This window comes from Rissa tridactyla, chromosome 3 (genome assembly GCF_028500815.1).
Source record: "Rissa tridactyla isolate bRisTri1 chromosome 3, bRisTri1.patW.cur.20221130, whole genome shotgun sequence".
NCBI lineage: Eukaryota > Metazoa > Chordata > Aves > Charadriiformes > Laridae > Rissa > Rissa tridactyla.
In genome coordinates this window covers 99,537,029-99,547,853 of record NC_071468.1, presented here as the reverse complement: position 1 = coordinate 99,547,853, position 10,825 = coordinate 99,537,029, and the positions used below count along the sequence as shown (strand labels likewise).

The 10,825-nt window shown below is 42.6% G+C and overlaps 1 protein-coding gene across 18 annotated transcripts in view; it reads right to left on the bottom strand.

Moving 5' to 3' along the window:
• The window catches only part of DST (dystonin), a 310,022-nt gene extending 299,198 nt beyond the window's left edge, over positions 1-10,824 (bottom strand). For 5 of the 18 annotated variants that reach the window (XM_054197080.1, XM_054197086.1, XM_054197084.1 and 2 more), the window contains exons 1-2: positions 10,575-10,790; positions 10,051-10,112 (exon numbers count right to left, since the gene is read on the bottom strand). In XM_054197080.1, coding sequence (XP_054053055.1) covers positions 10,051-10,112; positions 10,575-10,755 — 243 coding nt within the window. In that variant the 5' untranslated portion in view covers positions 10,756-10,790. Of the gene's footprint in view, positions 1-10,050; positions 10,113-10,574 lie in introns of all 18 variants that reach the window. The other 13 variants (XM_054197081.1, XM_054197087.1, XM_054197095.1 and 10 more) reach the window with 9 other exon arrangements.
• Position 10,825: the final 1 nt, after the last annotated feature.

The window sequence follows — 10,825 nt, the reverse complement described above, 5'->3', positions numbered from 1 at the left end:
GGCTGGGGAGATCAGCCTCTTTTAGATGAAATACATCTTTGTGAATTAATCCTTTTATGTCTTCTCTAAAAGTGGTTTTTTATGGAATAAGTGTGGTAATATTGAAAGGACCTACTGTGTCTATCTTTATACCCTAACCAACCATGAATGTTGCAAGCCTAGGTGCTGCGTGCCAGAGCACACAACCCAGTGGTTGTGTAATAGGTTTTGTAAAAAAATTTCTTATCCAGCCAAATTTTAACTTCACACCTCTGATTCAGTGACTGGTTTCTTGTGCGTAGAAGCACAGCATGGGATTCCTCTGACCAAAGCTCAGCAGACCTTCCCTCCCTGCGCTCCCTTTTGAGCCACTGAAGTCAGCAGGTCAGATAAACCATTCCCTAACAGCACCTATTTCTCTCCATTGGCCATAAAGGGAGCCCAAGCTGACTTCTTCACTCATAGATACCTATACTGTAAGTATCCAAAATTAGATAGGATGGAACAGACCCACGATGACTAGGTTTTGGTCTGCCTTCAATACAGTATTCATCATTCCATATATATATTTAATCATCAAATTTCCTCTTATTTTCCTCCTTCTACATGAAATAATTCCACTGTCTTCCATCACTGTTATTTCGGCGAGAGTTTTACATGTCCTTATTCACAGACATCACTCTTGCTGACATATATATAAAAAATAGTATAGCACGTTTTTCTGTTCTGTTTAAATATTTTCCATCCCATCTTCTTTTCTGATCAGACTATACATAACAAAGAGGTCTTCACTGAATTGTCAAGAGTAATTCAAAAGGTCCTTTCTGGAGACCACAAACTTCAAAATTAATAAAGTGGATAAACAACTTTTATCTATAATTTATCCAGCCTTGCACTTATGAACATCATGTGTGTTCATTTGCCCCATTCTCCAGAATTTCTTCAGTATGGTCTGGTATTTAATAACCAAGTATGTGACACTCTGCGATCCTTGTTATGTTTTTCCCCATTCCCATTCTTAGCCCATTCATTAACATAAAAACCAAGATTTTGAAACTTCCTAAAAAACTTGTCTAATTTTTACTTTTTTTATTTACAGATGAGGGCATTTTGGACAATGTGTTGAACCTTTTCCTTTCACTTTCTTAGTTTTTCTGTATTTCTTTTTAGTTCTTTGTCTAATAATTTAATAGCACCATATGAATACATTAGTACATTATTGCTTTAGTGACACGAATCTTTGACTGCTCCATTTTTTCAATGTGTGATTTTATTAATTCACCGGATCCTTTTCCTTCCTATTCTAGTTTCTACTATCCCTTTTGCTTTGATCATATATTATCTATTATCTTTATTGTTGATAAGAAACCATAATTTTTTCCAGTGTGTAAGTATTTTATGTAGAATATACTGGGTGTCAGAATTCTAATTCTGGAGCCCAACCTTTACAGCCAGTATGTGTTTTCAGAGTTAATATGCACCTATGCTACGAGGACAGGCTGAGAGAGTTGGGGTTGTTCAGCCTGGAGAAGAGAAGGCTCTGAGGAGACCCTACAGCAGCTTTCCAGTACCTAAAGGGGGCCTACAGGAGAGATGGGGAGGGACTCTATCAGGGAGTGTAATGATAGGACGAGGAGTAATGGTTTCAAACTGAAGTAGGGTAGATTTACATTGGATATTAGGAAGAAATTATTTACTGTGAGGGTGGTGAGGCACTGGAACAGCTCACCCAGGGAGGTTGTGGCTGCCCCATCCCTGGAAGTGTTCAAGGCCAGGTTGGAAGGGGCTTTGAGCAGCCTGGTCTAGTGGGAGGTGTCCCTGCCCATGGCAGGGGGGCTGGAACTACAGGATCTTTAAGGTCCCTTCCAACCCGAACCACTCTATGATTCTATGAATAAACATCAACTTTAAGAGAAGTAACAGTGCATGATGATGCATTCCTGTGAGCTGCTGGCTCCCCGCCGGTGCCTGCGCTCTCCCGGCCTTTCCCCGGCTCCGCAGAGCTCAGGAAAAAGCCCCCTTTCTTTGCCGTGAAGCCCCGCTCCCTTGCGGACGTACCTGCCCCGGAGCCGTCCCTCGCCCAGCGGCCGCTGCGGGCGGTTACGCCCCGTTTCAACCTGCCGCCGTTACCGCTGGCCCCGCCCCCGCCCCGCCAGCCCGCCTCCTGCTGGCCACCGCCTCTCCCGCACCTACCGGTTTTTCCCTTCCGACCGTTTTTTTTCCTTCCAACCGTTTTTTTTCCCTTCCTATCGAAGCAGGTAAGCTGTAACTCTAGGAAGATCTGACGATGTGTAAAGCAAATACCCAAAGAGCATCCCCAGTCACGCCTCGAGACACCCTTTAAATACTGTGTCCTGTCTAAATCTATAAACCACAGAGGCTGGCCCGTTCTCCAGACAGTCCTACCGTCCTCCGACAAGAAGGCTTGCAGCCCTATGCCTTCGTGATGGCTTGTCCCAGTTCCTTCCCTGTTACCACAGGGCACTACAAGCCTACAGCAGGAATGGAACAATTATTTAAGAATAAAAATAAATCACAGTACTGCGTGATCAGTGGTCTGCAAGGGAAAGTTTAATTTACAATATACTAGCACATTCCCTAAGCATGTCCCTCTTCCACCCCTGCTTCCTCCGTTTTCCACCTCCTCATTTCTCCTCAGCTCGGGCAGTGTACGGTATACATCAAGAATTTGCCATAAGGAATTAACTTTAAATATTAAAAATACAGGAAGAAGGAGAATAAGAAATAACAGAGAGAGTGCTGAACCACCCGCTAGTGCTGCCCAACGTCTAGTACAAAGAAATGACTCTCTTCTGTCCAGTGTGCGTGAAGATGGGTCTGCACTTTGCCAAGCATAAAACAGATGCATAATTGATGAGAGACTTAACAGGCATATATTAAAAAAACAGATACCTAGGGTGGAATTCAGATATCTATTAAGATACCAACAATATTTCTGAACAGGTCTCTCCTTCAGGAGCTACTAGCCTAAGCTCCCGTTACAGCCAATGAAAAATTTACTCAATACATTCAGTGAGGCTTGAAAAACTGTTCGGCTCATCCAGAAGCAGACACCTACACTAGGTCAGCTGAGTAGCTCGGCAGACTATAAACTGTAAATGCTTACAGCAAGCTTATCTTGCTGTATAAGAAGATGCTGGTTTTGCAAAGTCACTTTCCAACTCCGGCTGCACTTTACGTGCAGGAAGGTAGTGGCAGCAGATCAGAAGAGAATAATGCCTCGACCTAGTTGTATCACTTTGTTCTCTCTAGAATGAAGGAGGATAAATATAATGCCTCAGTCTGACATGATTATGCATTTCAGTGTAGTTAGTGCTATCCATTTAGATAATAATAAATTAAGCTTTGTAAGAACTGTTTCAACTATTTACCCTGCTATCCCAAAGCCGAGTGCTGTATTTAAGCAGCTGAGTGGACAGGGGCGATAAGGACATTGGCACAACTTGCAAGAAATGTGTCTTTGCCCAAATGTCAACTGCAGTTAGTTTCTATAGCTGATGTAGTGTTTCCACATTTCAGCTGTAACTCATGTTTCATTCTCGCTAATGAGTCAGGAACAGCAACCACTGACTCTCCTTGATGCAAGGCCGTAGGGCACAAGGGAGCACAGCGGAGGCTCAGACACTTTGGACGGCAGAAGTACCCAGATAACAACCCAGTTAACAGCTACCCAGGCCCACAGGTGATCTAGAAGCACATGGAATCAGCTCAAAAGCAAGCCAGCTTTGCTAGCACTAGGTCAAGATCAGCCATGGGCCTGAGGATGCTCAAGCATCTCTGCAACGGAGTGCTAAGTCCTCGTCCAGGGGAGACGGAGGGGCCCGAGCGCACCCTCCTCAGAGCCTGAGAACCCTCCGGAGTGCAGAGCACAGGGGTTAGGCTGCGAAGCCACAGCTCTGGATGGCACCCGCTCATGTTTGACATGACCAGGCTCAACCAGCCCAGCTCAGCTGAATCGGATCCTGCATGAAAACAGGAAGGTGACTTCACGTAGTGCTCTGTGTGGTTCCTCCACAGCACACCGAAGGTACCTCTCCCTAAAAAAGCCTGGGAGCAGAAGACTGTCAGTGACATTTCCATGCCCTAGGAAAACACATATAACAACCCAGGAGCAGAAACAGCACCGAGGGCCATACTACCCTGTTCATGCGGTGCTTTCTTTCATTTAATACCCTCAGCCTTAAGTGCTGAGCTGTTTCTGAAAGGGCATCCACAACCTGATCTGTCACCCTAATCATGGTAACTAAGAAATCAGTATAGATGCTTAAGCTTTTCTGAGCTGTATGTGATCTACGGACCCCTACATGACCCTTTCTGTCTGTATAAGAAGTTTCTACAGCAGATGTGCTCACCACAAGTATGACCTCAGCTGTTTTAATTCACAGTTTCAATCCGAGGTTAGTTTTGTTCAAAAAACAGTAGCTAGAAATTCCCATTCTGTACAATGTGGCTGCTAACAGACGGGTGGCAATAAGCCATGCTCCACCTGGTTCCCCTTGAAACCGGGGCTCCGCTTGCTTGCAAGCAGCTGCTGGTGTGCACCAGGAATGTGCACTGTAACTGGCATAAAACACAACTGAAGCCGGAACCTCATCTAAAACACGCACTTCCAGAGATAACAGTAGACACTGAGAAGCCTAGATATGTAAATACTTACACAATAGCTAGGAGCTTGTTGACATAACTATACTAATGGGAAACTAAGTAGTAGGAAGAACTTTTATTATGTACCGGATCTTTATGCAGTGGTTGTCCCTATCCTGTTAGAGAACTGTGAGCATGTGTTCATTTATAATGCAGGTCCCAATATGCAGCGTAACAAGACCATGCCTTACCACTCACGTGGATCATGACACAATGTCAGTCCTTTACGGGGTGATTGATGGAGCTAAGAGGAGATCCCCTCAGCATTTCAATGCTCTGCAGACTGTCAGAAACCAGAACACAGATGCAGGCAACCAGATGGCTATAGAAATACATTGGGCATTTCTAGACTGCGCTGTAGTACAGAGTAAAGGCAGCCGACTTAACTCCTCTGGAGTTAGCTCTTGAACCCAAGTGCTCTTGCTGCAGCAACCAGGGAATTGCCATGTACTTTGCGATAAAATTGCCAAGCAGGCTGTTTCTCAGCATAGACCCATGCTTGCTAGGCTATCTGAAAGCAGCACTGCAGTGAATAAAGCTGGTGATGGACAGACAACGTACAGTAAGCAGAATCTCAGTGATATCTAGTTTGCCATGTAACAGCTCAGGATCATCTACTCTGGGCCACATTGTTGGACATGTTATGAAAAATGGATAGAAGGATTTGTCCTTACACAGTGTAACCTGTATTTATAGCTCTCCATTCATTCCTGTACATAAGTGCTTTCATACATCTAAGAAAATTTATTTTTGTCTTTATTTTCCCTTGAACCTGTTCCTTAACTCTTAGGCGGCTAATGGAAAAACAGCTTAAACATCCTGGGGGAAAAGCGTGGTAACACAAAGGTAAAATATTTTCAGGCTGATTCAGCTCCGTAAAGACAAAGAAACATCCTTTGAATAGGTGAATGAATGTATTTTCCTGGGTAGTCCTGTATATTTCTGTTGCTCCTTGAATGCACTCCCTCCAATCAAACAGAAGACTCAAATTCAGCTTGGAGGGTCTGTTGATTTCTCTTTTCATTGGAGCTGTACATATCTGGAGCAGTGTATAAACAACTGCAACGCTCGGGATGAATTATGGTGCAACTCTTCAAAGACTATTCATTATTGTTTTGTAAGATACCAAGAACTGCATCTTTAGGCAACTGCCTCACAGTCAGTCTCAGAAGGGGGACGATTACGGCAAAAGTATGCTTAGGGATAAATTTATGAACTCTGTTTCAGGGCATCGGTTGTTGGCAAAGTCAATGTATACATTTACCGGAGTTTGTTATACTACAGTTTTGCATCCATTGTACCATAATGGATGATTTAGCAAATTCATTTGCTCTTAAAAATTGTCATCAGTCTTGGTTGACCTATTTCACTACCAGTCTCGTCACAACAATAGAGTGAATATATATTAACCTTGTAGTGACTGTTCAGTAAACTAAGAATAAAATGTAGGGTCTGCAAAACTCAAACGACCGAATGTTATTCCTTTGCTACAGCTGTGGTTAATACATGCTGCCAGCCCTCCCAGAGTCTTTTCACAAAGTGCCACTTCCCATTTGCCTTACTGGTGTGTCTAGTCCCACCAGACATACACCTGGGTTATGTGAAGTCAGAATTTACAGTGGACTGTAAAACCTCTATGGATTTATTTCCTAGTAGGTTTATACCTGTAGGTCTTAGTGGAAGCTTTCACAGGAAACATGCCCGAAATACATGAGTCAAAATAAAATAAATACAAAAAGATACCATATTGCTAGTGACTACCCACTGACACTGATAACTTCAGTTCCTGAGATCACAGTATTTCTAATTTAAAAGGTAAGATAAAGGAAAACTCTAAAGCTCAGAGACAATACCAGGCAAAAGATTTGTAAGTCTGGTGATTTTTTTTTCCCCCAACAATATGAAAACCATCAACTACTGGTATAGCAATTTGCACAATTATCTGTTCACAATCTCATAGAAACCAACTATTTAAAGATCCTGAATGAAAAAATTCCTTTTCAACAGTTCTTACCCCAAAATCAAAAGATTTTAAGAATTATACCATTTGGATTAATCCCTTCCAGCCTAAGGGCTAGAAGCTTACTTCCTCTTTAATTGAAAGGTAAAAAATCTCACATAATCCCATGACTCCAGAGGCTTTGGCAATAAGGAAAACGAATTCAGAAAGAAATGTAAATCACAAGAAGTCGCAACACCAACACGTTAAGCAATGCCTTTAAATTGCAAAGTACAGAAGACATTCAAATCTCTTTGTAAAGTGCAAGATGATAAACATTGCAATGTATCAAGCCCAAGCCCCCAAGAAAATTCCTGTATTTAATGAAAAACAAAACTTCTGCAGAGATCACAAGAAGAATTAAGTCAGTTAATCACTGATAACATTCACATTTTTGAATATACAAGGGATAATAATAATCATCATCATAATAAAATGGATCAGTCCCTATTTCGGTAAAACTCTTACTGAGTTATATTGTTATTTTGGTGTGGTTTTGGTTGAACAGAGACATTTCATTCTACAACTAATTCTCAAAATAAAGAAAGGAGAGACTAGTGCAAATAGCTACATCAAAGTCTGATTTGTTGTGTAAGCAAGCAATGAATATTTCCGTTAGAAATTTACTTGTTTTCTTTTTACAGCTATGGCATATCTAGGTCTCCCTCAGATTAGAAACATTAACTATTTTAGGTGTGATTCCTATGTGAATTCATGGAGTATCAATAGTACCTGGGGGATGGAGGAATCTTAAGACCAGTTATAGTCATAATGAACTTAAAAGGACTGCAATAGAAATATATTTCAAACTTAGGCTTGACAAACTTCAGATAGCAGTAACTAAATGTTAGTGAGGAGGTGGAGACACCACTGTATTATCCCAGGAAACACTCTCACATCTTCTTGCTGGTTAATTTTTTCATTATGAAGCACCACTAACAAAGACAGACTTTAACCTACTTTATATTCATAATGATTCATGCAAATTTACCTCCTTTTGAGGCAGGGGGTCAAGTGTTTAAGTTCATTCTATAATAAGTAATATCTGCATAGACTTTTTGTGTTTAATAATGAGGCATGTTTTGCAGAGACAGTCAAAGTCAAGACCCACAAAAATAGACTATTTGTGGATTCAGTTTACCGGTGGCATATAAAATTCAGAACAGGAGAGCTGTTAAGGATCATAAATACATTTTCAAATGTAGTATTTATTCTCTCATAGTATGGCGTCTTATTTTTTAATGGGGGGTTCAGTAATAAAGGAAAGGGATTAAATAGTTCTCACTGTATAGAGACAAAGACAACGTAGGCATGCACCATGAGAGCTGTGGCTCTGGCAAAGAACCTCAACATAAATTTGCTACACATCTATTTTTCCAAATATAAGGCTTTCCTGGCAGGCAGCCAATCATGCAGGAATTGCCAGCCACTCTGTAGATAGGGCAATTATAATTCTCTGTGCACTGCCGCTAGACCACCTGCACGTTCACGTGTGATGTAAGTCGGATTTGAACCCAGCTCTCAGGAGATGAATGCCAACCCACTGCTATTTACTATCAACCTATTTTTCGTAACCTTTTATTATCATTAAGAAACACCATTTATAACTGCGCCTGACAAACAACTAAGCATAGTGGAAGCTAGCAGATGGACCTTGTGCTGTAAAACTTGGAGTTGAGATGTTATGTTCATTTGGGGGCAGGGGGGGATTATACAAAGCCCCTGTTTTCATGTATCATGCTTTGCTTTCATGAACATCTTACTGGAGTTGGAATTGCATTATGTTTTATGCTGATATAGAATGAGAATGTCGAATTCTGTTTCAGATAAAGCTGCCAATATTTTCATGGGAGTATGCCTGTAATTTGTTATTAATCAATTAAATTAGAATAATCAAAATAAGGTTTTACTTGGCAAAAAAAAAAAGGAAAACGAAAACGTCATGTCAAATGAGTCATTGTTTTCTCTTAAGTATCGAAGGTCTATCATCAGACAATGAAGGGGAAAACCTCCACCACTTACCAAAAGGGGCAGTTTAGACCATTAGATGTTATTCTGTCTAAACAAAATGTAGAAAATTATGAAAAAAATTTAACAGTTCTTGTGGTTTATCCTAGCATATTTCAGTAAATGCAAACTTCTAGGAAATATTTCAAATGTGTCTGCTTCTAACTGTCTAATATGCAAATAACTACATGCTGAAGTAATAAAAATAAATAGTTACTTTGCAAACTTCCCTTCTTTTAAGAGTCACCACACAGGATGACATGTATTTCAAAAGGGCATAACACATTAAACTTTATCTAGGCTCAAGAGTGAGAGAACTTGACATGGAAACCAAGTATTTCATATTGGAGGAACTAAATCATGAAAAAATCTTTTTGACTTCCGGAGGGACACATTAGTTTGTTCACTTTACTGCAGCACTGTTCAGTCAACAACAAAACCAGACTTTTCATGCTTTAAAGATAGGACACTCCCTATGTCATCTTCTTCTTGTGGTAACGCGTACAAATTTCAAAATAGTTAGGAGTTTCAAACTAATTGCCAATACGAACCACGTTGCAAAAATGTATCCCATGCGCACTTTTTAAAGCATTAGTCATAATCGGGTAATTTTCTCACCCACAACCGGGTAAGGAAAAATGCAAATAATTTAAAACAAAAGATCATTTTAGTGCAAAGCTCTCTCTCAAGGCTTCCAGAATAACAGACAATGGCATGAAGATATGCCTTAAATCAATAGCAGGAAACCAGGCAAGAGAAACATCTAGACAGGAGCTCTACAGGGCAGCATGAAAACAAATATTATTTTCCATATTTTCCCATCAATTATGTTCCTCATTCAGAATCCCTAGGAAGTGACTGGGTTTTGTATTATACTTTTAGTACTGGCATGTAAGAGTTTTGATTCCCCTGACCTATGAATACAGAGTCATGAAATGAGGCACCTGCCAAGCAGGCTGTAAGTCTGGATTCTTCTGGGATCTCCCGCGGCAGCATCTGAGCCAAGCAGGCAACTTCCCTGATAAGGGGCAAGGCGCAGGTGAGGGCTGGAGGCAAAGCAAGAGAGGGGAAGCTCTGCGGTCACACAACCTACCAGCTCTGCACGTATTTACAGTGCGGTCAATAACTGGGCTTTGGGTTGCTAGTTGGACAGAGGGAGGTCTGGCACGTACAGCAAGCACAGCCTTTCTTGAAGTAACCGATTGCTGGGAAATGACACAAATCAGCTGTCCGGTTAGGGTGACACAAATGAAGAACTCACATTTTATGTGGAAAAAAAAACAACCCAAGAAATGAAAGAGGACATTATGTCTTTCATGCAAAATGAAAAGTTTGCTATGTGATTTCATTAACAAAAGACCACAACGATATGTACTCAGGAAAAGAGAACAACTTCTGACCTTGAAATTGCGTGCTAAATAAATTACCTCAGAGCGAAAGTGATGAGTTCTCATAACAGCATCTGGAAGGGAAGCAGAAAGACACACAGGCTGCATCCAGCTCCACCTCAGATTTCGCTCTGACTAACGGTTTTATCCAATTGCTCGCCCTTTGGCGCATATGCCTGGACGGGGGTCTGGCTCTGCCGCCGCGGCTGGCAGCTCCGCCCGGCATTTATATTTAATTCATGGGGAAGAAGTTGAGCATAAAGTTCTGCTGCACTTGAGAGGCCGGGGAGGGCCGGGGTGGGGGGGTGTGGGGGAGGTTTCCCCATCCCCTCGCTTCCCTCCCGCGGGCCGAGGTTTCGATGAGGGATGGGTGGAGACAAGGCTGCCGCAGTCCTGGGCTCGGCTTGAATTTTCTGTAAAGCCCTTCCCCGGCTAAATGCAAGGCTGAGCCGCCCTCCGCCGCCAGAAACCCCGGGGGTGGGCCGGGGTCAACTCACCCCCCCCACCCCGCCTCGGGGACCAGCAGCATCTCTTACCTCGGCTCCTTGAGCGACCCGAAAAGACGGATTTGATGGGATGCCTCCCCTTCTGGAGCCTGCGGTGCCAGCAGCAGAAGAATAAAATCGTGGCGATGGTGCCCAGCAGCAGCAGGAGCAAGAAGAGGGCGCACTGGATGCTGTAGGGTCTCAGCAGGACCAGGAAAGCCGCGGCGATCATGGCTCAAGCGCCCGCCTGCCCCTGTGCCGGCGCGGGTCTGCGGCGAGCGACGACGGCGGCGTGAGGGGGC